The following is a 27,422-nucleotide window of genomic DNA, read 5'->3' as shown; positions in this document are numbered from 1 at the left end:
AGCTTTGAAGCACCTGAACAAAGCTTTAGATTAAATCCATTCTCAAAACAGATGGCGACAGAGATGATTTCTAAATGGGCAGAATTCAGAGTAAATAACAGCATAAAGCACACAGAGAACAGTATCAAAGGTGTATGCAGAGTGGAACGGTGGTGACCTTCCTACAGAACATTGCCAATACACAAGGGCACATCTACATATCTCTCAGCTCACAACTATTTTGGAGGGAAACTCCCAGTGAATTTTGCAATAGAAAGCGTTAAAATAACAGCTCTACCTTCTGCACACACACCACAAATAGTAAGCATTCACTTGACATGCTTCAGGTTCCACCTATATCATTAGCCATTAAGAAGCTTGCATGGTCAGTATTGCCCTTGTCAAGTACAAGATAAATCCACAGCAAGAGCTTGATTTCAAGCTCATATTGCAAAGGAGGTAATTATAAACAAGAAAAAGGAGAACTACAGCATTGAAAGACAAGCTGAAGTGCATTCACAGTGTTGGAGGCCCAACTGCTACTGCAGCTTTATATTTAGCTCTGTACACCCAACTCACTGCAGTTTATTCAAAACTTTGCGAAGTGAGTTCACAGAGGATGGACAAATGTTCAAACCTTGGTCCAATAGCATATTACAGGAGAGTAGAAAACAAAGAGGAAGGAACAGATTGGATAGTCAACTTTTCTTCTTTTGGGAAAGTCTGACAGTAAAAACACACCCCACTGCTGCAACTACTATCAATGACTGCATGTTTGGAGAAGGCAATGTAAGTGGACAGATTTTAAATCAGTGAAGCTATGCTGAGGTTCAGTCTGTTCTCAAAGGCTTTACTTTACCTCTCTGAAGTCTTACCCCCCCCACAACACTGCCTTTTATAGCCCCTTGTAGAAAACCTCAAGCATACTGCCTTCTACTGTGAAATGCAATGCAATTGAGTCCTGACACTGAGAAACAACTGCATTGTGTCTTCTATTGCTTTACTCCAGGGGTATGCTAGTCACAATTACTGCTTTACAATAGTCCACCTTTCAATTTCAGGAATAGCTTTCAGCTCTGATAATCTGGGAAACCACAAAATCTGAAAAAGTCTATGAGAATTTCATACCCAGATACTGTTAACTCTCATCTAAAACTCCAGTGGGTTAACACAATAGATTGACTCATGCAGACAGACATTTACTCCAGCCTTATTTAAATCATCTTAACTGAGCTAAAATTATTTTTAAATGAGAATGTCTATTACATCTTCCATAGTTTAATCTGAATGGGAGACAACAGTGCCATTTGGGCAGAATAAATGTGATGGGGCAACAACTGCTTTGAGCCACAGCTTCACGCTTGGAGGAAGTCCTGTCCCACAGAAGAATAAAAAGCTCTCAGCCTCAGACAGCACAAGGCTGTGTTATCCAGATAATGGAGGCACTGTAGGGACGGAGCCATATAATACTGGTTCTCTGGCCACACAAAGGTGTGACAGCATGTGTTACTGACCCAATGCACTCACCACCATGCTGTTCATTCCCCAAACAGGAGACCTGACTCTTGTAGAGAATTACTGCCAGTCTGAAAATTACATGCATCCACTCAAGCAATTGCATTCAATATTCAGAAAACATTAATTGGCATTAAGAAAAGCAGATCACTTTGGGCAAGTCCTCCCTCTTGCCAGAAGTGACAGATTTCCTTCTCTCAGCTGCAAGCCTTGCTCTCAGCACTCCAGCCACTTATCATGCCGATTCATTTGCAATGGATGTAACTCGTATGGGCAACCACTAGCCCATATCATCGTGCTTCCTACGCAGCTGCTCATAACTGTAGGCCTCTCAACAGCACCGAGCCTTCAATCAAAACAAATTGTTTGTTTCTTTCTGACCACAAGAAGAAGTCTGGTTTCATCGTTTGCTTTGGCTATATTGCCTGAGTAAAAACACACTATAATGCTAGGAACTCCACTCAGCCCTCTTCAGATCTAAAGCCATACGGTTGCAGTTTACAGTTCTGACTGACAATGCAAAATAATTCACAACTGCTTTTGAGGCTGTAGCACTCACCAAGGAAAACTTCTTTTTACACTTTATTACACTGAAGTCCTACATGACTGTGAAGGTGAAGATACTTGCTGAGGGGTTTTGGAAGATGGCATGAGAAAGGGTTTTCAAGGATGATATCGTGCACAACATAGGGATACTCAAGCTAGTATGGGAATGGTAAGCCACCAGCCAGCACAGTGTGGGGCTCCTCAGGCAGCAGTCCACTCGGTCCCCAGCACCCAAGCCTCCTTGGCTCTTCCTAGGCTGCACTGGGAAAATGATTTGTTTTCACTCCTCTTACAGCAGCTTGGGAACAGAGATATATATATATATTTCAAATAACCTTTGGAAACCTTATTTTCTGACATGTGCCTCCTGGCTGCTGGAAAAGCTACTCTGAATCCTCCTCGTTCTTTATGCTCTGCTTGTTAATGTTGCTGCCTTTGCCCTCCACAGTGCCCAGCTCCCTGGCACATCTTCTTATTGTAAAACAGAGCCACCAGCAGAAACTTGTGATAAGCCTCAACACAGGTCCAATCCCAGAGCTAATAGAGACAGAAAAAAATTATACGGAACTGGGACAAATCTGTAAATTTAAACACCCGTCTTTTGTATCATCTAATGGTATGTCAGAAGATCGTCACAGTCTGAAAGAGAGTAACACAATGTGGTTTCCTGAGACCGGGAGGGACTGGAGCCAGTGACCCAGGAGGTACCATCCCTTCCCATGCTCTTCTTTTCTTTCCATGCTCCCTTCTTGCTGCCACACATCTAAATTTAGGCTGTGAACTAATTTTAACTGTAAGAGGCATGGGGTTCACTCTTTTGAGTGTCTGACACACTGTAGGAGCAGGGTAACTAAAACACAAATGCTTATGTAAATTCATCTTTGATTTTGTAATCAATTTAGTTCACTAATTTGTTGCAGGGATTGGCTGAAGTAACATGCCAGAATTTTTACTGCCTCTCTGCCATAAAACTGACAAGCGTAGGTTTTCTGGTTTTGTTTTTACTTCCTTTCAAGTGTAATAACTTCCCTTTTCATAAAATGCCAACATATTCTTTTAAAACTGTCAGGCTGCCATCAACCTGGTCATGATCCAGTGCCAGGCCATAGCCAGACAAGATGAGTTACAAGGTAATCTTTTCCCTGCCAAACAATACAAAGATATTGGCACCTTTCTCACGGCTGCAAATCAGCTCAAAGGGCTACAGAAATCAGAAACCCAAGAATCACTTCTTCCTCTTTACAGTGTTTGCCTTGCAAGGAAAGTGGCATTCTGCAAGGAGCCTAATATTTTCATTAATAGCACGCTGGTTTCTTCCCTTTCTCCAAGCCTTTTCCTCCACAAAAGTCCTGGATATGATTTTAATGAGACTGAGGATACACCCCCACCCCAAGTTACACACTGGATTCCTGAAGACTGGTTTCAAGGAAATGTTACTCCCAGATGAAATACAAAGCAGCTGCACAACTTTGGCAGGGAAGACTGCACAGATGCCACCAAAAAGTGAATCACTGTCTCAGCCTAACTGGAAGTGCATGGATATTCCTATTCAGGAAGGTCATGCAGCAGTGGAGACCATCCCTGACATCATATAGAAAAAGCAGTTCAAAAGGCCGCAGAACTGGAATATTGACCCCATTTTTTCCATATGACTGACATGAAAAGTGAGGGTTTGCAAAGTCCACCAGCTGGTAAATTAATGCATCAGCATAGTAAGAATTTTTAGACAGAACCTTAAAGCAGTTGTACTTTCATGAAGTGATTTTGAAACTGCACTTATGTTCTTTGCTGCTACAGTCCCTCCAAATTCTTGTTGCTTTTAAGTGATTTATGTGGGTGGTACAGAACTTCCACCTGCTACCACCATCCCTCACCTTGGATTTCAGCCTCTTAACTTTATGGTTCGGAAAGGGCATCAAAAATCGTGATAAAAACAAGTGTCTCCATCCAGTACTTCCTATGCCTCTTATCCTAGTAAATGCATAACCAGTATCTTTGCACATGCAGAGAATGGGTAGGGATTGCAAGAAGATCCAGTTAGTGCTGCTGGCAAAATTTTCTTTCTTTTCTTTTTTAACAACTTCAATTGCATGACCATAAAGTATACGGTTAGCCCAGCAGCATTAGTGCATCAATCCTTTCCCATACCAATTCACTGAGCAGCATGGTACTACGGGTGCCAAGCTGAGAAAAGCTAGCCTGGGCTCTGACTGAAGTCAAGATGGTTTTAATTTGGCCTGCATAGCATCACCAGGAACAGAGATTCATGGAGCCAAACTTCTGCCCTCAACCCAGTGTGGACAACTCCCTGTTTCTAATAAGGTAGAAAAAGGGTAAATTAAAGGCAGGATTTGCAGTCACAGTAGCAAAATAGTTAACAATTCCAAGACCTATTCCAAAACAGAGACAGCTGCACACTCTGGCAATGCCTGCAGCAATAAAAGCAGTAAATAGTAATTTCTGTCCCAAGAGCACGCATATAGGGATATGTTATCAGGTATTTGCTGATAATGGTGTGTTATGGAGCGATAATGGTATGTTATGAAACAATAATGGTATGGAGGAAAGGTGAAATTTTTTCATAATGACTTTTCAAAGTAGAAATGTCCTCAGGAAGGCACTGGGTTAACTAATGTAACATATTTATTGATATTACTGATAATTACTTGTCATTAGAACAAATATGCATGTTTATCCACACACAGTACTTGTAGAAATGCCCACACAACAAGTATAGCAGCCACACACATACTTTTTGAAAACTTGGACTACCATTAGTGAGCTTTCCGCTCAAAATAAATGATTTATCAATAGACAGTAGCCATTCAATAAAGGATTTGGCCAACATATTACCTCTGGGAAACTTGAATGAGAATTTATGGCAGTAGGTTACAGCTCCCTGGACTGGTAAGGGTACATAACTCTAGTATTCATAATTCTAGTATTTGCGTCCCTTAATCCAACACAAGGTATCATTAGAAATGTAATGTTTACACTCACATTAGAAATCACAAACCCTGAAGCACGCATTATTAGAGAGATGGTAGCTGAATATCGAACACATTAATTTTAAGGCATGAAGTTTGAGACAAGAACGCAGAGGATGATAGTAAAACTTTCGCAATAATACAGCTCAATTGTTCCGGAAGCATGAAAAGAATGATTAAAGAAAATAAAAAAGAGAAAGGTGACACAGCTCACTGAAAGCATGAAGTGATTTGGGAGTTTGTCTAGTTCTGCTTAGGAAGCCAAACGAACAGCTCACCAAGGGAAAACGATATCCAGTGAGGAAAGGAAATCAGATGAATACACAATTTACACACTGTCTAGATAAGAGATATTTACCTTCAGATAACTTTAAATTCAACTACTGAAATCAAGTATTTCCGGTCTCCAAAACTCTTGTGACTTAGACCAACATCTTAATAGCCCTAATCCGTGTAGCTGGAGATGAAAAAAGAAAAGAAAAAAAAAGAGAAAATCAAACAGAGCTTGAGGTACGTTACACTCCAACTTGATCTGTTACTGGATACAGAGCAAGATAAGGTATATTCAATAAGGAAGTCCTCAGGCAATCTTCTGCTTATAGAGTACTGCAAACAAAGTAGCCCTCTTTAGCTTGCTCAGTATATTTCATATGAAATGTTTAACTAGAAAATGGTATTATATTAAAAATAAATCTCCAAGGAGAGTTGCACTTCAGCTGCACTCCAAAGCTCAGTGCAAAACATTAGGCATGCAAGTTATGATGATGGAGAAACCAAATTTCCACTCTTAAATTTATATAGCATAATTAGTGACAAATCTACACAGAAAAATATTTTTAAAATACTTTAGTGGTTAAGCAGCACCTTCCTTTCTGATGAACTAATGCTATTCTTTACATCAAATCTAACCTCACTCAGTAGTTGCTTTTGATATCAAAGTGGAGCCTGGTGCCATGAAAAAATATTAAAACTGGTGTAAAATTTAATTTTACATGCTCTTTAAGGCATCTTAAAAAAGTTGTAAAGCTTGTCTTGATATTATTGGAACCCAGCTTCTTTGCTTATGCATGAAAAGCCCTTTCAGGTTTCATTCATAGCATCATAGACTCATTTAGGTTGGAAAAGACCCTCATATCATTGAGTCCAACCACTTGCTCAGTCTTCCTGTTCTTTCTCTTGTTTCCTGGAAAGCAACAACAAACTAGCATAATACTTGCCAGTGAACCACGTAAATCCAATGAAAATGTACACACTGGATCTCGGTGGGTCAAGACTCAGCACCAGAATCATTCTCCTCTTTATCTCTGTGCTAGTCTCCATGAAATAGCCTTTTACATCCCAAAGAAGTCAGGAGGACAAGCACTAACAACCCCATTTTACACATTGTGACCACAGCTCCAAGGATTTTTGACAAAAGCATGTGGAAGAATGTAGGGCATAGGTAAACGGGAAAGTCCTCTGAGTATGTGCTATCAGTAAGCTTGCCATCTCTTCATCTGGGTGGAACCTCATGTAAAGGGGCCACTGCTTTTGTGCTAAAGCTGTAAACTAACTTGAAAGACTAACCTTACAAAAGACTAATTTAACTCCTCTCTTAAGGAAAGGACTCATTCTTCTTAGGAAGTACCATATGCTGTTGGATGTATGGAGAGTGAGAATTAATTGTGGACAATGATATAGGTGCTGCACTCATCTATAATGTAACAGGAACATTTTGAAGGAAAATAAATACAGATGAGTCCTCTGACATATGAATAGTAGCAGAAGGGAAGCTTGATATGTTCAGCATATGGCAATACATAGTTTTTAAGTCTTCACTAACATAGCTCATGAAATGTCACCAACATACCTTGAAAACAGTGGTATTTTTTAATTATCTTTATTTGTTTTGACATTTCAGCCTTTACTATTTATATACTCTTTAACATTAATGTTGAACCAATCTGGCTTTATTTTAGCAGGCAACACTTTATTAACACTCTAGAACTTCAAGTTTCCTCAAAAATGCCTTCAAAATGCAATTTGAATGACAGCCAGCCATAAAAGCTACCTCAAACTGAAAAGGATTAAAAAACGGAATGGACTTTGGAATGAAGAATGTCTAAGTTCAGTTACCTAAGTCTTATGAAAATATAGCAAACACGAAGAGTAGATGATGTGCCACAGGGAAGTCTTACACAGGCTGATTGCCTAATCAACATTTCTTTCATGGATGCACTCTCAGTCATAGCATACTGGTGAGTAAAGAAGTGCCAGTGCTTTCAGTTACATTCACATGCCAACGCAAACTTGAGCTGCATTTAACATATTTGCCTCAAAGAAGAAACATTCCCATAGTAACCTCATAGTTTACCTCAATCCCTCCACCCTAGGCACCCTACAGCTGGGAGGGGATCACTTTCCGCAACATAAAATGGGAGTGAGAAAAGCCTAAATATTTGAAATATTTATCTATATTTAACTTTGTAAAAAGTAGTTTACCTTGAACATGCATCCTGTTTCCCCTCCATGCTCTATCAGCATAGCGGAGCTCTCAGCAACACGGTGGTGACTCTCTCCACTTCAACTCCAAGGGTAGCTGTAAACCTTCACAGCCATGTTTTGCCCTGGGTCATTTGCTTCAAAGAGAAAAGTGAAAAAGAAAAGTGGAAAAGCAAAAGAGGGTACAGAATTAGCACTATCCTTTTCACTCCTGTGGCTGACCAGGAGGGAGGATTAGCTTCCTTTCAGAAATCCTCCAGCCTTTAGCCTTTAAGGCCCAAAGAGAAATAATAGAATTTTGGTTGTTCCTCTTCCTGGGGGTTTAAAACGTCACCAGATTTTAGGAACTGAACCAACAGGAGAGGGAAAGTGTTCTCACAACTAACTGCCTTCCTAACATTCTTTCCCAGCATTCATGGGACAGAAAAAAAGCCACAATAAAGTGCCTACCCTGCCACACCTGGTAATTACTAATTACACAGTTAATCACACTGGAAAGGCCACACAGCCTAACTGAAGTAGAAACTATGGCAGAAATATCTTTTTTCTTTTTTTTTTTTCTTTTTGCTGTTGCTCTTCCACTGCTTTGTGTATGTGGGCAATCAGAAGCTGTCATTTTCAGGCTGCGTGGATGGCAAAAGCTAGAACTGACATATTTAACTTGGGAGGAGGAAAGGTGAGATTTATGGTGAATGGCAGGAGCCAGTTAAAAACTAAACACCTGTCATCTTAAATAGAAGGAAACCTGCTATCTACCGAAACTCTACTGAGCAGAGTCCAACCCCACCTACAGAGAGCTTGAATTACAGGATATTTGTTATAACAAACAGAAGAATGCTAGGGAACCCAAGACAGGAGTCAGGCCGGGCAGTGTTGCAGATGTCTCCCCAAGGCGACAACCTTTCCCCCAGTGCAAAGAGCAGCCCCGCCACGGAAGAAATTGTCATTTGCATAGTCAACCTCCTTTTTGTTCCTCGGCCTCAAGGCTAGAAGAAAGGTAGTCGTCCTGCTGTTTGTGGCTATGATCCCACGGGAAGTGCTGCCCCTTCCTCCTATAGGGAATGGAAAATAAAATGTTTTACATGAACTACAGCGATTCTTCAAAAATCATCAGGCAAGGGAAAGGGTAGGCCTATCAATGATCATTTGGAGAATGCTTCCCAACGGCCAGCCCAAAGGCCCTTACCAGAAGAAGCTGGGGAACTCAGGACCTCACATGTACTGGTCTAATACATCAAGAGGCAGGACTGCCATGGAGAACAGGCCACACACTCCTTGGAATTCAGTGTATCTGGCTGGCTGATGAGAAAGTATGGCCTTAGTTCTCTTATAAACCAGAAATAAGACTAATGGCATCAGAAGAATTGCAGCAGGGCAGAGGTGGTAAGAAAAGGGAACATGCTCTCTGATTATTTGACATAAGGTGGGTGAGAAAACAGATCCCATCTTAGGAAACTACTGTATAGGAGCTAGCTAGGTTAAATATAAGAGCTTGCTAGGTTAGGTCAAACAACAGGCTATCTCAATATCCTGTCTCAGACAGAATGCAGCAGCAGATGCTACAGTAGGTGCATGAGAAACAGCAAGAATAAAACAATCCTCCTTGAGATACTGCTTCTCAGCTTCCAGCAAACCCAAGTATTACAGGGGGGATATAGAAGAAAAACCAACAAATCATATTCCTGCTGATGTGCTTCCTGGGCCTGTGCAAATCACCATCCTTGCGTTGCTACCCTGGCTTGCCCTTCTTTCCCCAGTGTTTTCTCCTGCTCTTTAGACTGATGGCTGCTTCACAGTACATATGAATGGCACCTAATAAAAAAAACCCTTTACCTTGGATGACTCTCAACAAGGTCTACAGAAAAAACTGTAGGTTAAATCCCACCCTCATCTAGAAAAGTCAAATGAAAATGGAACAACTTATGTTCTGCTTCTGCATGCAAAACTAGAGGGATGACAGATAAAGCCCCTCACTATGTAACCTCTCGCTACTTTTTCTGCTGCCAGAAAAACAAAGGAATGGAAAACAAATATTTTTTTGCAACTTTTCTCCTTTCCATACAATGTTAATAGTATAGATCAAATTCAGAAAGTAAGCTGAAATACAGAACATGCAACGTAACAGCTACTACTCCTGCATTCTTAAGAACTGAACAATCTTAATATTCATTACAGAACTAAGATAGCACAGAGGATTGAGAGGCCAATCACTGCCTTCCATATACAAACTGAATATGCTATAATTATTTCCATCTTCTTACTTAGAAATAAATAAAAATTTTGTTTGAAAGCAGAGCTCGTCATAGGAAGCAATGGCAAGCATAAGCCACAGACTTAGCATAACCTACTTGTTTCCCAGTGTATCAAAAGTGTATGCATGCAGCTGAAAGGTTTGAACAGCTATAACTGAAGGGAAAATTTGGCCTGGTCTGTAAAATCAGGCTAAAATAATAGTCAGATCCCTACTCAGTACAGCTTCCCCTCCCTCCCTTTTTTTTTAAGCATCATATCCACTAGTTTCCTAGCTTAAATCTCTTGCTGAAAACTTACTTTAAAATCTGATACTAAACAGCCCAGCCATAGTCCTGATACAAAATACAGTACTACAGATGACACACTGGGAAAAATAAAACAAAATTAACATACCAATGTTTGTGGCTGGACCACTATACCATTACTGGCATTTTGCTTATGTAGTGATTCCATTGGTGTTTTGCATTACATGGCAAAACCATAGGTTCCCCTTCTAAGAAAAGACTTGCTTAATGTGCCAAATGGTACATCTGGAGAGAAGTACTGCCAGCCTGCAATGATAAAAAAAAAATAATAAAAAAAAATAATAAATTAATCTGATGCCTGCTGGCTACGTTTCTAAAGGAGGGCGCTCCTCATAATATTTCTACTGAGAAACATATTTTGGTAATGTATTGTCTAAAGCTTTCAGGCCAGGAAGTGTCCTTAACCCATTATTCTATGGCTTTTTATTTTTTTGGCAAATCCTGTAGCTGCAGGGGAGATGACTGCAGGTTTGGTGAGATAACATGCATTATTAGTGCTTTGCTTTATCTTGTTTATTAAAATATTCTGTTGCCTTCCACTGTCAGAGACACCATCAAGCATAGAATTCATTTGATCTTTGACTGAGTAACGTAAAATGAAGCCCTTTGCCTTATAGTGTAGATTTAGTGTCATATGGTATTTAAGGCTTAACACATACATCAGAGAAAACAAGTAGAAAGGACCTAGTAGATCAGACCTGGTCCATTAGAACACGTTTTTCTGAAATGTATTAAACTGCTACCATATAAAGTCTAGTCAGCCCTTCCAAGCAGTGACTTCTGCCACTTGTTCAAATCAAGCTGTTACTGGCAATGGGATTCCTGCAGGGGGAACACCTCTGTGCCCCTTGTCTATTGTTACAGGGCTCTGGACAGCTAAAAGGATCTGACTATGTAACTCCAAGCAGAGACCTGAGTTGCAGCAAACATCCACACGAAGTTTTTAATTTAAGTAGCTTCAAACCATGCCTCCTTTTTAAGTGTTTTCTTCCTGACATTTTCACAGAAAGAAAAAAAAATCCCAAGCATTTTAGACTCTGGAGATTCAAGTTTGCACAGAATGATACAAGCAGAGGTCAGATCTGCAAGGATTTCGTCCCAGTGATGTAAAATATAACTGCTATTAGGAGAAGTAACATAATAGATGTCATGGATGATGCTACTGCGGCACGGTACACAATTAATTCATAGTAGACTCAAGACATCACCAAACACATCTGCCCCAGCACACAAGGCAGGGATACAAAGATGCCTTGGAGCAAGGCTTTGCATTGCTAAAGCTGTGCCAAACCATCTGAGAGCAAAACTGTACAAATCTGCAGCCGTTTCAGAAGCTGAAGGAGTGCTCTGGTTTTGAGGTTTGTAACAGGCCCTGCATTAGAAAAGGCCATCCAAAGAATACGGGTGATTTTTTTCCATGAAAGGTGAATGATTTTCCAACCGAATACCTCCCTGATCCACTGATTCTAGGCATGCTTTCTGGAGTTTTTGGAAAGAGACCTACATTATAGATCTCAGAACAAGTGTTACCAAAACACTGCTCTAGAGTTGTTCATAACCAGTCTGAAATTGTCTGTGGACCATATTAAATACTCAGTGGGGAAAAAAAGTGATGCCTTTTTCTAAAGAGTATTTCATATAAAAAAATTGCACAGAGAAAGCTGAGATAGCTAAGACAGGGTACTTAGTACAGCACTACGAATGCTTCAGGGATGACACATCACTGCATGTGACAATGTAGACACAACACAGGTAAAATACTTGAAATTCTGTAAAAAGGCTATGGGTCATTATTACTGACTCATACTGCAAGGTTAGGGCTGGGAGGGGTAGGAGAGAAAGATGTGCCTTTCAGGGTTACATCTCTTGGAAGTTGTCTTTATGCTGTGAAACTTATCAGTTAGAACAAAGACAATGATAACAGTTGGCTTGGTCAAACTGCTGGTTTTGAATGGCACATGTATGGCCACACTTTGCCTGCTTCCCTGCTAGTTTAGGTGCATGTAACTGTGCTACAGACATCCCTTCAGCTCTGCTGGGTAGCTATACTACTTCAGCCTTCAATTAGGTAATCACCACTTCCCATAGTATTAATGAATACTGAAAAATAGAATGAAACCCATATTGACCTTTCAAAAAGTCCCTGTCATAATCTTCCTTACGCAGACAAACTGCCAGCTGTCACAGGAAGCTTCCGTGTTTCATAATGTAAATAGTATAAATTGCTTTGATGTTTATCAGTGCTTCCTTAATCTGGAAGCACCTCCTCACAAACTGACTGTGCACATTAAAAGACCGACCTGAAGTTTGCAAATAAGTCAAGTCTGGCAAACTCATCTGTCCTCGAAATATACTGATGTTTTTCATCTCACACAGCAGTCCCTTTATTTTCCCAAAGATCAGAATTTTTACATTCCAGGAGGTAGTTTTCAGGATCGTTCTTTAGTTCCTTCCTGAAGAAACATGTTTAAAAATTGATCTTATCTAAGTTATTTCCCTTCTCTGACACAGAACATTAATGGAAATTTGAACAAAGAATTCAGAGCAGCATGCCTGTTGACAAGTGGATAAGGAGTGTCTACATTTAGACACAAGCTACTGAAATTTTCAAACAGCTTGGGGACATTAATCTCTACAGAGCCTGATGTTATTTGTTTACTTTCAGTGTCCAGACCTGTGCTTCATTTTATTGAATAATCAGCTCTGAAGTCTTCCCTGTGGCACATAATGTGCATCTCTTATTTTAGTGTCAGACAACAGATCTACAAGGATCAAGGATCATAGCATGTATCATGAATTCCCACTGAACTTCTTTTTATGTAGTGAAAACATTATTTTTCCTCCAAAAACCTGTAATTGCAAAAGAACAAAGCTCATAGTGAAAATAGATGTGGCATGGATTTATCCTATGATAAAGTAAAAGTTCCTTAATATTTAACTTTCATAATAACACCTAAATTAGGTACATGCTTTCAGAGACACAAACTGTTCCAAGCCTTGCTGTTTCACAGATGGTGGATGCAGAGACTAAGTGATTGGCTGAAAGTAACACAGCAAGTCTGTGGCAAAGTCAAAAACTGATCCAAGAACTCCTGATTCCTATCCGTTGCCTGAACCACAAGATGATTGTGTCTTCCAACTTCATTATTATTTTGTACCTTTATATCTCATTTACCCTCATCATGCCATTAAAATTGCTCTCAATACTATAGAAAACACCATTTTTATCATCAATAACCCCCATGTTCAGCATCACAAGCTCTCACCCCACCTCAAGGGAGGTCCAGGAACCCCTCCCATCACTATTCCCAGACACACAGCATTGACAGCCCACCTCTCAACAGTCCTGTGAACACAACCCCACAGACCTCCTACCTCCTCCCAACCTCTTGAACACAATCTGACTTGCAATCTATTTACTAAATGCCAAACTAGGTGTGGTATGTGTGCATGTCTCTGCTGTACCTATTAGTGTCTTCAAGGTACCTGTGGTTCAGAAACCCCTTTCCTACCTGGTTCATGCTCTCACTGGTGCTGAGCAGCTTCATACAGCCAGCTCCAGCTGCAGGAGCAAGATCCCAGTGCTCGTGGAGGGACCATGCAGTAAATGACACCTCTGCAAATGCGTTTTTGCAGAACTTAAATTCCAGGGAGGAAAATCCCAAAGCTTCCACCTTTTCGGGAGGATGGCTGAGAACATAGTAACAGAAAGACTGCATGGGAGAGATTCAGAAAAATACAACCTGCCTTTAACCACTTCACATTACTACTTGTCAATGGGAAATAAATACTATACGTGTGTCTCTGAAAGCATCCCTGGTGTGATATGTTGTGCAAAGCACATGCCAGAAATCTAGGAATTGCATACCACTGTTTCTTGGCACTGACCACCACAGAATGGCTCATTGTACCTCGCGTTCACACGTGGAGTGCCTCAGGTTCTTGCCAAGTGAAAAGAAATTGTGGTGGTTTAGAAGCCATCAAATCCAGCTTCCAGAGCTCTTAAAAAAATGCTGTGGGAAAAAAATGAAACAAGCATGGGAAATATTTGCATAGAAGAATAAATTAATATGGAAGTCTACAGTGCATATAACATTTATCAACAGTTAAAATAACAGTGATTATTTCCCCCTTGAAAATTCTTTAATTTTCACAAACACACATACCTGGGTTTGCTGTTCCATAAAGCAGTTCATCCAGATTTGTTCCTAATAGCAAGATTCCATAACTTACAATGGACCAAAAATGAAAAACTGGATCCTGTCAATAAATGCCAGACAAGTTGTGATTAAAAAAGAATTTTGGGATGAAGATTCCTGGGTAGCCATGGAAAAAAACACATATTGATCATTTCAGTTCAGCATTCTCCCTTTCCCAAGGGAAAGAACATGAAAACAAGCATTTGTTTACATCAGTTTGAAAGGAAGTGGTAGAAAGAATGACTGTAATACTTCCCTGTCCAACATTATTCCCTGGCTCTCTCAGCATCTTCTGATGTTTGAGGTGAATCTGCACAAACTGTAACTTTGCTAAACTTCTCAAAATATATGAACAACAAAATCAAAATTAGGTAATAATGGATACGCGGAATCAATGCCACCTTCTCTCTCTCTTAGTCCACCAGCAGGACCTAGCAAAACCTATCCAGATTTGTATTTGAACCCCAACAGCACCAGTGGGAATGTGTTATTCAGAAGTGTGAGAACAATGGAGTTTATTTCAACATTACCACTAATTTCTGGTCCCTGTCTCCAGTTTGACCAGTTGCCATAGCAAAGTGAGGAAGCTGTGGAATGGGAATGATAGCATGACAGCAGATAAAGAAGAGCATTATCATCAGACTTACCTCACAGTCTGATGATCATTTATCAATATTTGAGTTATGCCTTCCATTATAGCATTTGCCATATTCTATTACAGACTTAGAAATACCAAGGAAATATTAATTTCAAACTATTAAGTTATTCCAAAGGTGATCATTTGGAAAAAATAGAATACCTTACTCATTAATTTAGCTGCACAACATGGAACCCCAAGAAGCACTACAGGCTGGGGGCTGACCTACTGGAGAGCAGTTCAGCTGAGAAGGACCTGGGAGTATTGGTGGATGACGATAAATTGACTATAAGTCAGCAGTGTGCCCATGCAGCCAGGAGGGACAATAGTATCCTGGGATGCACTGGGAGGAGTGTGGCAGTAGGTCAAGGGAGCTGATCCTCCCCCTCTACTTGACCCTGGTGATGCCACGTCTGGAGTGCTGTGTCCAGTGCTAGGCTCCTCAGTACATGAAAGACAAGGAGCTACTGATGAGGGTCCAGTGGAGGACCACAAGGATGATCAGGGGTCTGGAGCATCTCTTAAGAAGAGAGATTGTGGAAGCTGGGCCTGTTTACTGTAGAGAAGAGCAGACTGAGAGGGAATCTCATTAGTGCAGATCAATATCTCAAAGGTGGGTGCCAGGAGGATGGTGCCAGACTCTTTTTCAGTGGTGCCCAGTGACAGGGTGAGGAGCAATGGCCGTAAACTAAAATACAAGAAGTTTTACCTCATCATGAGGAAGACCTTCTTTATGCTGAGGGTAGCGGAGCACTGGAATAGGTGCCCAGGAGGGCTGTGGAGTCTCCCTCTCTGGAGACATTCAAAACCTGCCTGGATGCTTTTGTGTGTGTAACCTGCTCTAGGTGACCCTGCCTTGGCAGGGGGCTGGACAGGATGATCTTCCAACCCTAGTGACCCTGTGAAAGCAGGACTGTGCTCTTCCTAACAAGCATAAAGTGGAAACAAATAGGTCTCATGTGGATACCCATGCTGTTAATTTGACTGGTAATCCTTGGAAGACACTCCATCTGGCATATTATCCTCCTGGTCCACAACACATCTGACAATTTATTGACAAATTATTTCTCTGAAAATATGCTATTACTCCTGGGTGCACTGGGCAGTCTCCAGTGTGTAGCAGGCTCCAAAAGAGCATGCTACTAAACTTGAAGGGCCTCACAGGATTTAGTAACAATTAAAATAAGAGACAAGATGCTGAACATTTTGTGTGAGGGTTCTCCTGCTTAGCAAGTCACAAAATTGGATTTGTAATCCCATTAGCTTTGTTACCTCAACAATAACAGGATTTTTTGAGGGGGTGGTGTTGGGTTTTTTTTAGGAAGTAATAAGGGATAACCTCTATTTCATTCACTGCCATACTGTTATCTGTTTGGCACTCAAGTGCCTGATAGCTGCTAATGTGGGTTGAAACAGTTTAATCTAGAATTTGCCTTAAGAAAGAAAAAAAAGGGTGATAAATAAAAGGAGATATGTGACTGTGGTGGAGGAGCCCTTGGGGTCCAGCATTTGAGAACGATCAGTGGACTGGGCACTCAAGGAGAAGCAGCACTACTCTTCCCTCCATACCAGCTTCCACACAATCCTCCCCCCATCTCCAAAACATCCTTTGCAGCAACAAGTTGTCCTTGGCATGACCCATGTTTCCAGCTAGTAAAGTCCTCATCTGTTCCCCCCATTCCCTCAGAAGGCATCAGTTTTCTATTTTAAAAATATCAAGTCACCCTATCTCAGCTGCATTATAAACAAAGACAAACAAAACAATCCAAAACAGTTTTGTGTGTGTGGAACGAGAAAAAAACACTTCAAACCCAAAGAAGTTTCCAATAAGTCACTCATTGAAATTCAGGAAGAAAAAACCCCAAAGCGTAAAAATACCCCCATGTATCCAAGTTCTCTGAGGCCATTTCTTTCCCTCATCTGTGTTCCATCATCTTCTTCCTTATCCAAAAAAGTTGCGGTGTCCGTGGGAGTATGAAAAAACATTGGTGTGACCACCGAAAGGAACTCTCTGTCTGGCAGCAGAAAGCCACGCGTTATCCTGTCTCCAGGAACTCAGCCTTGCTTCGACGGTCATAAATATTCTCTGATGACAAAACAAAGGGTAGTCATTCATCCAGACTGAATAATACTTTAAAAGCTTGAAAAGCACACTGGGATCTGTCCTCTGTCCCCAGCCAGAACATTAAGACCCATGGGAAACAACCCCTGATTGGCCTTGTGTGTAGGAGACCCCAGCACTGCCCACCTTCATTATCAGGGTGCACCAGGCAGAAAATAGTGTTGGACTTCTCCTATTCACAGGTCCCAAAACATTACATTATCTGAGGACAGTATGAAGCTTTAAACTCTTCCCAATTCTCCCCTTTGCAAAAATACTTCCTGTGTTTTTTTGCTTCTTAGCCTCATCCTGTCTCGAATGTGTATAGGAAGCCAGTCTTTACATTATGTAGGCATCAGTGGATGCTGCTTCACAGGGCAGCAAATTAAAATACCATATCTGTGAGTGATCAGCCTCAGCTACATCACTCAATGACACACAAACACACAGAAAGGCTGAAAAAAGCATCCAAGCACAGGCTATCTGAGTAATGATAGCTGGTGTATGCTATTAAAGGGTACCCAGAAATTTAGGTCACCTTTTAGGATACACTCTGCCCTTGGAAGCTTTCAAAGCTTTACAAAACATTTAGATAAGTGTCATTAAAAGGGGGAAAGGGGAAGACCCATTGCAATATTTATTGCACTATATGGAGTAATCACAGATCTAATTTTCAAATATAACTTTACATCTTGTTGTATAAATATTCTGCTGGTGCAAGCAGATCCACAATCAGTAATGTACGTCACAGCTTTGCAAAAGTGATTGATGAGAAAATTATGAGTAGCTTTCATTAAGTCAGTGGAGAAAAAAGATCAAAACGTGAGTTACTTTCCTCTTTTGGACTCCCTTTCTACCCCAACCCCAAAAGTTATAATATATTTACAACAAATAAATAATTCTATGCTTACCTGTATGCCTTCTACTTTTATGGGAGTCTTTTGAGTTAAATGCAATGTTGGCATTCAGGGCTGAAACAAGTAATAAAACTAACCTGTTTATTAGTCACTGTAGTTTTAGAATTATATTCACATTTCTTCCTTTGAGAACATAACTGATTGTTGACACAATGGAGGCCAAGCATGCATTTATGGTGCATGATATCATTGTGTGGCTAATAGAGGGAGTTTACTTATTCCACAGATGACTGCCACAAGAGAATGTAATTGCTCAATAATGTGTCGATGTACCCATGGGAAGGATTTAAGTCATCTGAGACCCATATTGGGAACTTGCCAGGGACCCCAGCACTACCTCTAATTTGCACGAAATAGTGGAGTCGTGGCCGTCTTCCACAATGAGGATAAACATAAGGAAGGAGAAAGTCAGGAAAAGCCAGAAAGGCACCCCAAATACAAAAATCTGTTAGACCTTCAGCTGACATGAATGAATTGAAGGCTTAGTGATTTAAAAAAATCAAGTTTTTACACTTCGGAGTTCAGAGAAAGAGTAAGAAAAACCACTAGATTAAAAAAAAAATCTTAAAAATTTTAATTTTTATTTGTTAAGAGGTCTGACGTGGAGGGTATTGCCCTGGAGCTGTAAGATCCCAACAAATGTAAATGGTAAATGTATCCTCATAAAAATTATGATGATATGCCAATTAAAAAAAAAAAAGAAAAATGGAAAGTATTTCTCAACTAATTGAAAGAAACTAGAAGGGGAAAAACTGCTACCCAGAGGCAGGAAATAAAAACTGTACGAGTAGCAAATGTCCAAGGGGACAAGTCAAAGAAAGTGCAGCATACTCTAGTATATAAGATGACAAGGAGAAATTACCACATCAAAAATTAAAGGCTCAAAAAACCCCATTGACACAACGCCTGGCTGAAAACTATTTACAAACAACAAAATCTTCGTACCATCTATACTATAGCTTTAGCTTTTTAATTGTGTATCAAGTTAAAGTGGAACGCCTGATTGATTGACGACTACTAAAGCAGAGTTAAGAGCTCACTGACTACTGCAAATCAAGTAACAATGCGAGATCAAGCTAATAAATCAGAATATTTTCTATGCATCTCAAGGACATGAAGAGTCATAGGATGAGATTCACCTTGGTGGATGCCTATTTTTAGGTAGTAATACCTTCGACTGATTTTGAGAAGACTAAAAAAATGCTTCAGTTCAGGTACATGCATTAAGAAAAGTATTTGGGTGAGTGAAGGGCTTGGTTGGGAGTTCATCATTGGATGTATTGAGCAACTTTTCAAACCAATGGAAATTGTAACTCTCTCCATCAAGACCCATAACCATGTAAAAAGACCCTGCAGATAAAGTGAGAATGACCAGAAAGGCCCACTGGCTAGGGCAGAACTGGAATTTAAAGCCTCTCCCAGTATCCCATTGCAGAATTTTTCCTGAATTTTCAAAATGGTTTATGGGATGTTTTCTGTCCATCTTTCCCCAAGATGCAGCTCAGAACCACCTGCATACCCTCAGCACAAAAGGGTTCAACCTTGAACCCCACAGTGAGTCAAATGATCTGATTCAATGAGAAGCACTGTGTCATGATGTGATGCTCAGGGCCCATATGTAACCTACTCCCCCAGAAATCCCATACTAGTTCTGCTGATTTCAGGTTAGTTTTTCAAACTAGTCCTTTCCCCAGCTCCCCCTCTATATCCCCCTTCCAACACAATCAGATTTTTCACATGTTCAAATAAGATTTAGAAATCTGCCCAATGGCAGGTGGGTGGAGGCACTCCAGATACGATGTTTGTTGGTAGCCCAGCAGTTATTTGTGGTTGACTTTTTTGGTTGCCCACAGGAATTCCCAGGGTGGTGTAAACAGACAGATGTGGGTTCTTTTCTGCTATATAGATCATACCATAGAGAGATATCAAAGGAAAAAAACAAATCCATGAATAATGCACTAGTGGCAGCGTTTGAAGATCAGAACTTTTAAAGACTGGCCTCTAAATTTATTGGTTTAATTGCTGGGTTTGGACACGTTGGCCACCAGATAGCTTTTGAAATCAAAGCATCACTGGAAGGTTTCCTGAATATTTAAAAGTTCATACAAAGTGAAAGCAGGCTCAAGTACTGGCAAACTCAAAGCTGCTCTCACCCTGTCACCACTGCCCTAACCTTAAACGCTAAAATTGCTCTCTCTTTCTTTCCATCAGTACCATATTGGTTTGCTTTTACTTTAGTGATGCATCTCAACAACTATCCCATGGCCCTTTGCTGCTCTACCATTGGCAAGCTAAAGGGGAGGACTTCAAGGGTCTGTGTGACAAGATAGACCTTTTGGTGGCTAGATTAGTAAAGCTCCACTGATCTCAGGTTAACTTACTTTGGCCAGGAATATTGTTCTCTTTTATGTTTATTTGATTTTACTGATACCATTATGCAAAAATTACTTTGCCATGTGATTCTTGTGTTCCTTTTGCTCACACAAGAGACACATTGTGGCATTTTTTCCCTTGAGATTAACAAGCAGCACATGATTAAAATCATGTTAACTCAACAGTGCAACTTGCTAATCATTCTTACTCTGGAATTGCCAGCTAAAGCTTTTTTCATCATTTATTTTTTCAGGAGGATTTGTGTATGTTTCTGTCAGTCTATTTCAGAGCATGGCAGGTTAAAGAGGAGCTTTGATTCATGGCTGGACATAGATTATTTTAAGTAGAAGGAAAAAGGAGTCTTGGTTTTAACAGCATTGCACTGTCATCTTGCGGTTGCAGCGCTCAGCTCCTAACCCTTATTTGGAAATGCCTTGAACAAGAATTTGATGTGAGCAGGAAGAAACGGTGATTGCCTCACTCCTGGGGCTTGGGTTTGTTTGGAAGCCTCCTTCCTGCCACTCTTGTGACAACAAGACAGACTGACCTTGCCAACTGCTTCCACAACAGTTCTTTCCATCTCCTTCCTCCGTGAGAGGAGAGCGTGACCTCCTCCATAAGACCATCATTATTTAGAAGACTCCATCTCCTTCAGACTTCCAGTACTTCTACTATGAAGACTTATTCGAAGACACATTTTCAGGACAGTGTTGTGTACAGTCCTCCTTCCTGCCTGAGCTTTACAGAGGGAATGCTCAACCACTGTCAGCTCCTGAGTATACATCTCTTTCACTACTAAGGCAAAACTATGCAAACACCTTCTTGGCTTAATTTGCTTTTTCCAACTTGTAAACAGGAACCGTTTCTGCCTCTTTTTCTGGACTGCTCAAGATACCAGCCAGCATGGGGTGCTCCTTGTAGACACCTCCAACCAGCATAAAAGAGTTTTATTTCCTGAACTTGTCCAAGATGTAGGAGAGAGCTCCAAGCTAGGCTGAGCTAGGCTTCCCTTTGCCTCCAGCTGTGCCATTCCCTGAGTCCTTATATCCTCCTGCTGGCTAAAAATAAACCATATATCAGAAATACACATAGAATGCACTCAGTCCCAGTGAAGTCTGAGGTAATCATCTATCAGTGCATGACTAGAAATGCTGGAATGGTAGTCAGCCTAACTAGTGTGCAGCATGAGGTGACCCAAACCACAGACTCCAAAAGCTGCAACCGTATCCTCCTCCTCTGAAAGCAACAGGTAAATCTGCTATTATAGATTCTTGCTCACCTTTTACCAATATCAGGAACCAAAAACTTAAAAATCTATGTAGCTTCTATTTGTGCTCTTCACTTCAGCAATTTTTCTTAAGTTAGAGAAAAAAAACCAAACTCAGAAGGTCACTATTGTTATCTTCAAGTTTTGGCTTTTGTGTTTGGGTTGCCAATACTTTGAGGGAACGTTTATTTTTGCAGAAACCATTGCTAATATTAAAAGTTGGAGGGGGGGGGGTGTCAGAAATAAGTTTCTGTGGGGCTTAGTGTAGTACTTGGGAGGAAAACCACTGTATTTTGGTTAGAATTGTTTACTATTGTTCCTCTGAATGGAATCTGAAGTATGCATACTGAATTCCCCATTTTCAGACAGAAATGCCTACAGCTTAAAATGTTGTAAACCGTGTTTACTTCAACTTGGTTTACACATGTGAAAATGTTCATGATCTTGCAAATGGATTATCACAGATACACTTACGCATTGACTCAAAATCTTACTACCAGCAGAGGGATCCTCTGTGGGTTTTGGAAACCATCAATGAACCTTTCAGAGTACACAAGGGTTACACTCTAAAACTCCCCAATAAAAGATATTTATTGCAAGGTTCTTCAGCTCTAAGGTATTTTAAAAGCTCAGAGTTACCTATTTTATGCTCACACTTTCAAAATAACTAAATTTTGTGTTAGCTTCACTTGCAGAGATAAAATGTAAAACACTTTCAAAGAGGACTGCCTGTAGTACGATAGGGTTACCACTGGTGTGACTGCTGAAACAAATGGACTGAAATGTGAAGTCTTAATTGCAGTAGATTTAGCAGAAATGTTAGGGGACTAATCTGACTGATACAGGGTGTGTGGGAAAGTCCAACAGCCAGGCATCAAAATGCCCCTGAACCCAGGAACTGATAAGCTGCAGAGGGCAAAGCAAAACTGAACCAGAATGGGGACACGGCTCACAGCCTGATCTTGTGGGAGCAGGAAAAGTTGCCGTCTCCCCAGAGGGAGAAAATCCGCACGCACACACAACCCAGACAGTGTTAAAACCCAGCTGCCGCTGCGAGACTCAAAGAGCAGGGTGCCTTGGCTCTGTTTCAGAGAGACCACCTCTAACAGCAGAAGACAACTCGATGGCTAATTCAGTCCTTCGCCTCACTTACCGATACTGCCAACAAGGCTGCTAATTAGTACTAACTGTGACGGTGGTTTCTGTGATGTGGACAGCTGTTTGCAAAAAGCTGGCCTGAGACCACCAACTCACTTCAGACAGGCCACTAAACAGCCATCTGAGGGTAACCACTAGGTCGCTAGCAACTTGGGTTAGATTCAAACTAGTGACTTCGAGGTGAAAAGGCTCCATATTCAATTACCAGTCCCCTGAGTCATCCCATCTACCCTCTATAGTTATTTCAAAGTGCTTTGGTAAGCAATATCTGAGGACATTACATGTGTTCTAAATGCTAAAAATACACGTCTAAGAGGGCAGGGAAAAGATCAGATCACCCCAAAGTAAATTTTCCCTTCTATTTAAAAGAAAATAAAGGGGAAAAAAAGGTAAAAACATATGATTCTGAAACTTTGAGCTTGTTTTTTTCTTTTAAAAAATATATAAAAGCCCTCCCTCCCCTTTGCCGTTCCAATTAACTTCTTGCAAATATCATTAGAATACTAAAGAAAGAGACTGTTGTTGGGAAAGAGGAAAATACTCCTTTTACCTTTCTATTTTCTAAACAGCCAAATCAACAGTAGAAAGAAGGGGAAAGTATTAGAGGGTGGGGTTTAGCAGGAACAAAACAAAATGCTAAAAGATGGATTAAGGAAAGCCCCATGCTGAAAATGACAACTCACAGGGATTCCACCCAGGGCTTCTCAAACTTGCAGATTTGTTTTAAGAGTGACACTGCCCTTTGCTACCCCAGGATATGGTATTTTGAATGCAGCTCCAGAGGATCACTAATCTATTTTTGTCACCTATCCTGAGATCTGACAACTCTCACCAGGGGCTCAGTTAAACAAGCCTCCAGTATTTAAACAAAGTGGATTTTAATTGAGAAGCACCTGTGGCGAGAGAGCCCACTGGCATTATTAAAAAGCAAATTTATCACAGTGAATCATAGAGGCAGGGGGTAGGAAGCGAGCGGGGAGGGGGGCTCCATGCATACGTCATACCTGCAACACAGTACCATTCCTTTCATAAAACTCCCTTGAAGAAATGTGTAGGATCTGACTGCACCCCATGAAGAGTGTTTTTCCCAACAAGCTGTTCCCAGGGTGTTGAAAAGCTATCATTCATAAAAAATTATTGAGGGGGAAGGAGGTAGCAAAGGGGAGTTCAGAAGGCCAGGGATGCCAGTGGAAACCACAGAATGAGACCCTCTGTAAAGCACGCACCTGTTTACGGCCACCATAATAGCTTAACTAAAAAGCTTAAAGTTCCAAATTGTGGGGAAGAGAGGGAAAGCGGAGAAAAGAGAAAAAACATAATGAAAGCTTGTTCTAATATCAAAATACACTTTAACCCATGGAGTGCAGGCTCACCATGGATGGCTGCAATTTAGAATAAAGCACTAACAATGGAAAATACACAGAATTGAGGAGGACACTCTTCAGACACATCTTGGCATCATTAAATAGACATGGGCTTTGGCCAAAGACTGGAAATATTTATTTTAGTACTTTATAAAATACGTGGCTAAAAACCCATGTTTATTAAATAATATGTAATTATTTTAATAATTTGCTTGTTAAATAACATTTAATACTGGCCCAGAAAGCAGTTGAGAGTAGGTGCCAAGGTCTGTCTAAATGCAGTAATGAAAACCTCCTGTAACAAAGCGATTACAAGGCAAGGAAAAGAGAGTGAAGCCACCCTGCAAAAACTTGGATGATACACAAACGTTTGGAATGACAAAGAATGTGCTGTAATTCCAATGACACTATTAGTAAAATCCTTTGGTGATCTGTAACAGTGTTATGCATGCACTTTGCGCTCAGTGAGTGGTAAAAGTGACACACTCACACCTGTTGGTTCAGCTGAGAAGGCTTGACATTAAGGATGAGACTCCTCACAGGTATTAAGTCAGTAAAGATATTTCTGCTTGTTTCCCCTAGAAGGAGCTAGGCATTTCCATTCATTATTCCCTTATGAAGTCGTTTTGTTGACATTTTTGCCAAGACTTCTCAAATCATTCTGAGAAAATGAATCTTACATTGAATTGAAGGAAACCACAGGCAGGAGGAATACACATATTCACAAAGAAGACAGGTTTAAGTCTTTTATCTTAAGTACCCTGAGCAAGGCTGGGAGGCTGCCTTTGATGCAGAGCCTCAGTCTTGTTACTAACTAACACTAACACTTCTGGCAGAATCTATCATGATGGGCCTATACGAAGCAGAACAGGAGGGCTGCTGCAGGAGTTCGAAGGGGAACATGGGGTAATACAAGACAGCTGTATGTTTCTTTTAATCAATATTATTAGCCCAACACTCTCCCATTTATTAATGTACAAGTAATACTGCATATATTTTTTTGGTCTTGTTCATATAACCAGCCTACTGAACCTCATCTTCAATCAAAAGAAGGATCAGTCTATAATGTGCAGAAGAAACATGTGGTGCAGAGTAAAAAGGGGGTTAAGGAACAGAAGTATCACCTGCTCTACATTCTCTGTCTAGGACAACACAATTCTTTTAATGGTTTATCACCAAAGGGCTTTGATCTCCAAAGCCTGCCTTCAAATAATAATAATAATAATAAAAAAAAAAGCTAACACAGCTCGACAACTTAGACTGTTTAGATGTGTATTTCTAGTCCTAGTTATGTAGCAAATGTAGGCAACTACATCCACACTCAATGAATAGGTAACCTGAAGCAATTGGATTCTTCTCCTGCCACCCACCAGAAAAATAAACCCATAACCCCACAAAAATAGAAAACGTTGCAAAGCCCACTTCAGGACACTGATCTTGCAACATGAGACCACAACTCATGCAATCATGAGGTGGTCGAATTAGAGATCCTTAGGACAGTGAGAAGAGTGTGCTGCAAGCTCACTGCCCTGGACTTCAAGAGAGCAGAATTTGGCCTCTTCAGGAACCTGCTTAGTAAGGTTCCATGGGATATAGCCCTAGAGGGCAGGGGGACCCAAGACTGTTGGGTGATATTCAAGGATCACTTACTACAAGCTCAGGAGTGTTGCATCCCAACTAGAAGGAAGTGCCCAGTTAGAATTAAACTTGGTTAGGGATGTGAAAGACAACAGGAAGGGATTCTATAGGTACGTTGCAGATAAAAGACAGACTAGGGACAACATAGGTCCCCTCCGGAAGCTCTCAGGAGAACTGGCTACGCAGGATTTGGAGAAGGCTGAGGTTCTTAATGACTTCTTTGCCTCAGTCGTCACTGGTGAAGGCTCTGATCAAACCACCCAAGTCTTGGAAGGTAGATGCAGGGACTGTGAGAATGAAGACCTTGGGACCACTGTAGGAGAGGATCTGGTTCAAGACGATCTTAAGAACCTGAACGTACACAAGTCCATGGGACCTGATGAAATCCATCAGCAGGTCCTGAAGGAGCTGGCAAATGAAGTTGCTCAGCCACTGTGACCATATTTGAGAAATCATGTCAGTCAGGTGAAGTTCCTGATGACTGGAAAAAGGGAAATATAACCCCCATTTTCAAGAAGGGGAAAATGGATGACCCGGGGAATTACAGACCAGTCAGTCTCACCTCTGTGCCTGGCAAAATCTTGGAGCACATTCTCCTGGAAGGCATGCTAAGGCACATGAAAAACAACAAGGTGCTTGGTGAGAGCCAACATGGCTTCACTAAGGGGAAATCCTGCCTGACCAATTTGGTGGCCTTCTATGATGGGGCTACAGAACTGATGGACAGGGGTAGAGCAGTTGGTGTAATCTGCCTGGACTTGTGCAAAGTGTTTGACACTGTCATAGAATCATAGAATAGTCAGGGTTGGAAAGGACCTTAAGATCATCAAGTTCCAACCCCCCTGCCATGGGCAGGGACACCTCACACTCCTTGTCTCTAAATTGGAGAGACATCAATTTGATGGATGGACCACTCGGTGGATAAAGAACTGGCTGGATGGCACTACACAAAGAGTTGTAGTCAATGGCTCAATGTCCAGCTGGAGACCAGTAACGAGTGGTGTCCCTCAGGGATCGGTGTTGGGACCGGTCTTGTTCAACATCTTTGTGGCTGACATGGACAGTGGGATTGAGTGCACCCTCAGCAAGTTTGCTGATGACCCCAAGCTGTGTGGTTCGGTTGATACCCTGGAGGGAAGGAATGCCATCCAGAGGGACCTCGACACGCTTGTGAGGTGGGCTGATGCCAACCTTATGAAGTTTAACCATGCCAAGTGCAAGGTCCTACACCTGGGTGGGAGCAATCCCAGGCACAGCTACAGGTTGGGCAGAGAAGAGATTCAGAGCAGCCCTGCAGAGAAGGACTTGGGGGTGTTGGTCAATGAGAAAACGAACAGGAGACGGCTTCAGTGTGCGCTCACAGCCCAGAAAGCCAACTGCATCCTGGGCTGCATCAAAAGGAGCGTGACCAGCAGGTCGAAGGAGGTGATCCTGCCCCTCTACTCTGCTCTTGTGAGACCTCACCTGGAGTATTGTGTGCAGTTCTGGTGTCCTCAACATAAAAAGGACATGGAACTGTTGGAACAAGTCCAGAGAAGGGCCACAAGGATGCTCAGGGGACTGGAGCACCTCCTGTATGAAGACAGGCTGAGAAAGTTGGGGCTGTTGAGCCTGGAGAAGAGAAGGCTGCGTGGAGACCTCATAGCAGCCTTCCAGTGTTTGAAGGGGGGGTATAGGGATGCTGGAGAGGCTATTCATTAGG

General features: G+C 41.2%; 1 protein-coding gene and 1 long non-coding RNA gene across 4 annotated transcripts in view; both read right to left on the bottom strand.

Moving 5' to 3' along the window:
• The window catches only part of LOC134172108 (uncharacterized), a 55,045-nt gene extending 32,803 nt beyond the window's left edge, over positions 1-22,242 (bottom strand). The window contains exons 1-6 of one of the 3 annotated variants that reach the window (XR_009967830.1): positions 16,781-22,242; positions 13,978-14,326; positions 10,155-10,312; positions 9,242-9,320; positions 7,509-7,645; positions 5,386-5,471 (exon numbers count right to left, since the gene is read on the bottom strand). This is a non-coding gene — a long non-coding RNA (uncharacterized LOC134172108). Of the gene's footprint in view, positions 1-5,385; positions 5,472-7,508; positions 7,646-8,748; positions 9,321-10,154; positions 10,313-13,934; positions 14,327-16,780 lie in introns of those variants that run through there. The other 2 variants (XR_009967829.1, XR_009967828.1) reach the window with 2 other exon arrangements.
• Positions 22,243-24,203: 1,961 nt separating this feature from the next.
• ATXN10 (ataxin 10) overlaps positions 24,204-27,422 on the bottom strand; it is a 112,152-nt gene continuing 108,933 nt past the window's right edge. Inside the window, exon 11 of the mRNA XM_062634933.1 lies at positions 24,204-24,757. Coding sequence (XP_062490917.1) covers positions 24,696-24,757 — 62 coding nt within the window. The 3' untranslated portion in view covers positions 24,204-24,695. The remainder of the gene's footprint in view (positions 24,758-27,422) is intronic.

Source organism: Pezoporus occidentalis, unplaced genomic scaffold, assembly GCF_034315485.1.
Source record: "Pezoporus occidentalis ecotype Australia unplaced genomic scaffold, CSIRO_AGI_Poc_V1 ctg44, whole genome shotgun sequence".
NCBI lineage: Eukaryota > Metazoa > Chordata > Aves > Psittaciformes > Psittacidae > Pezoporus > Pezoporus occidentalis.
This window is presented reverse-complemented; position numbering and strand designations above follow the sequence as displayed.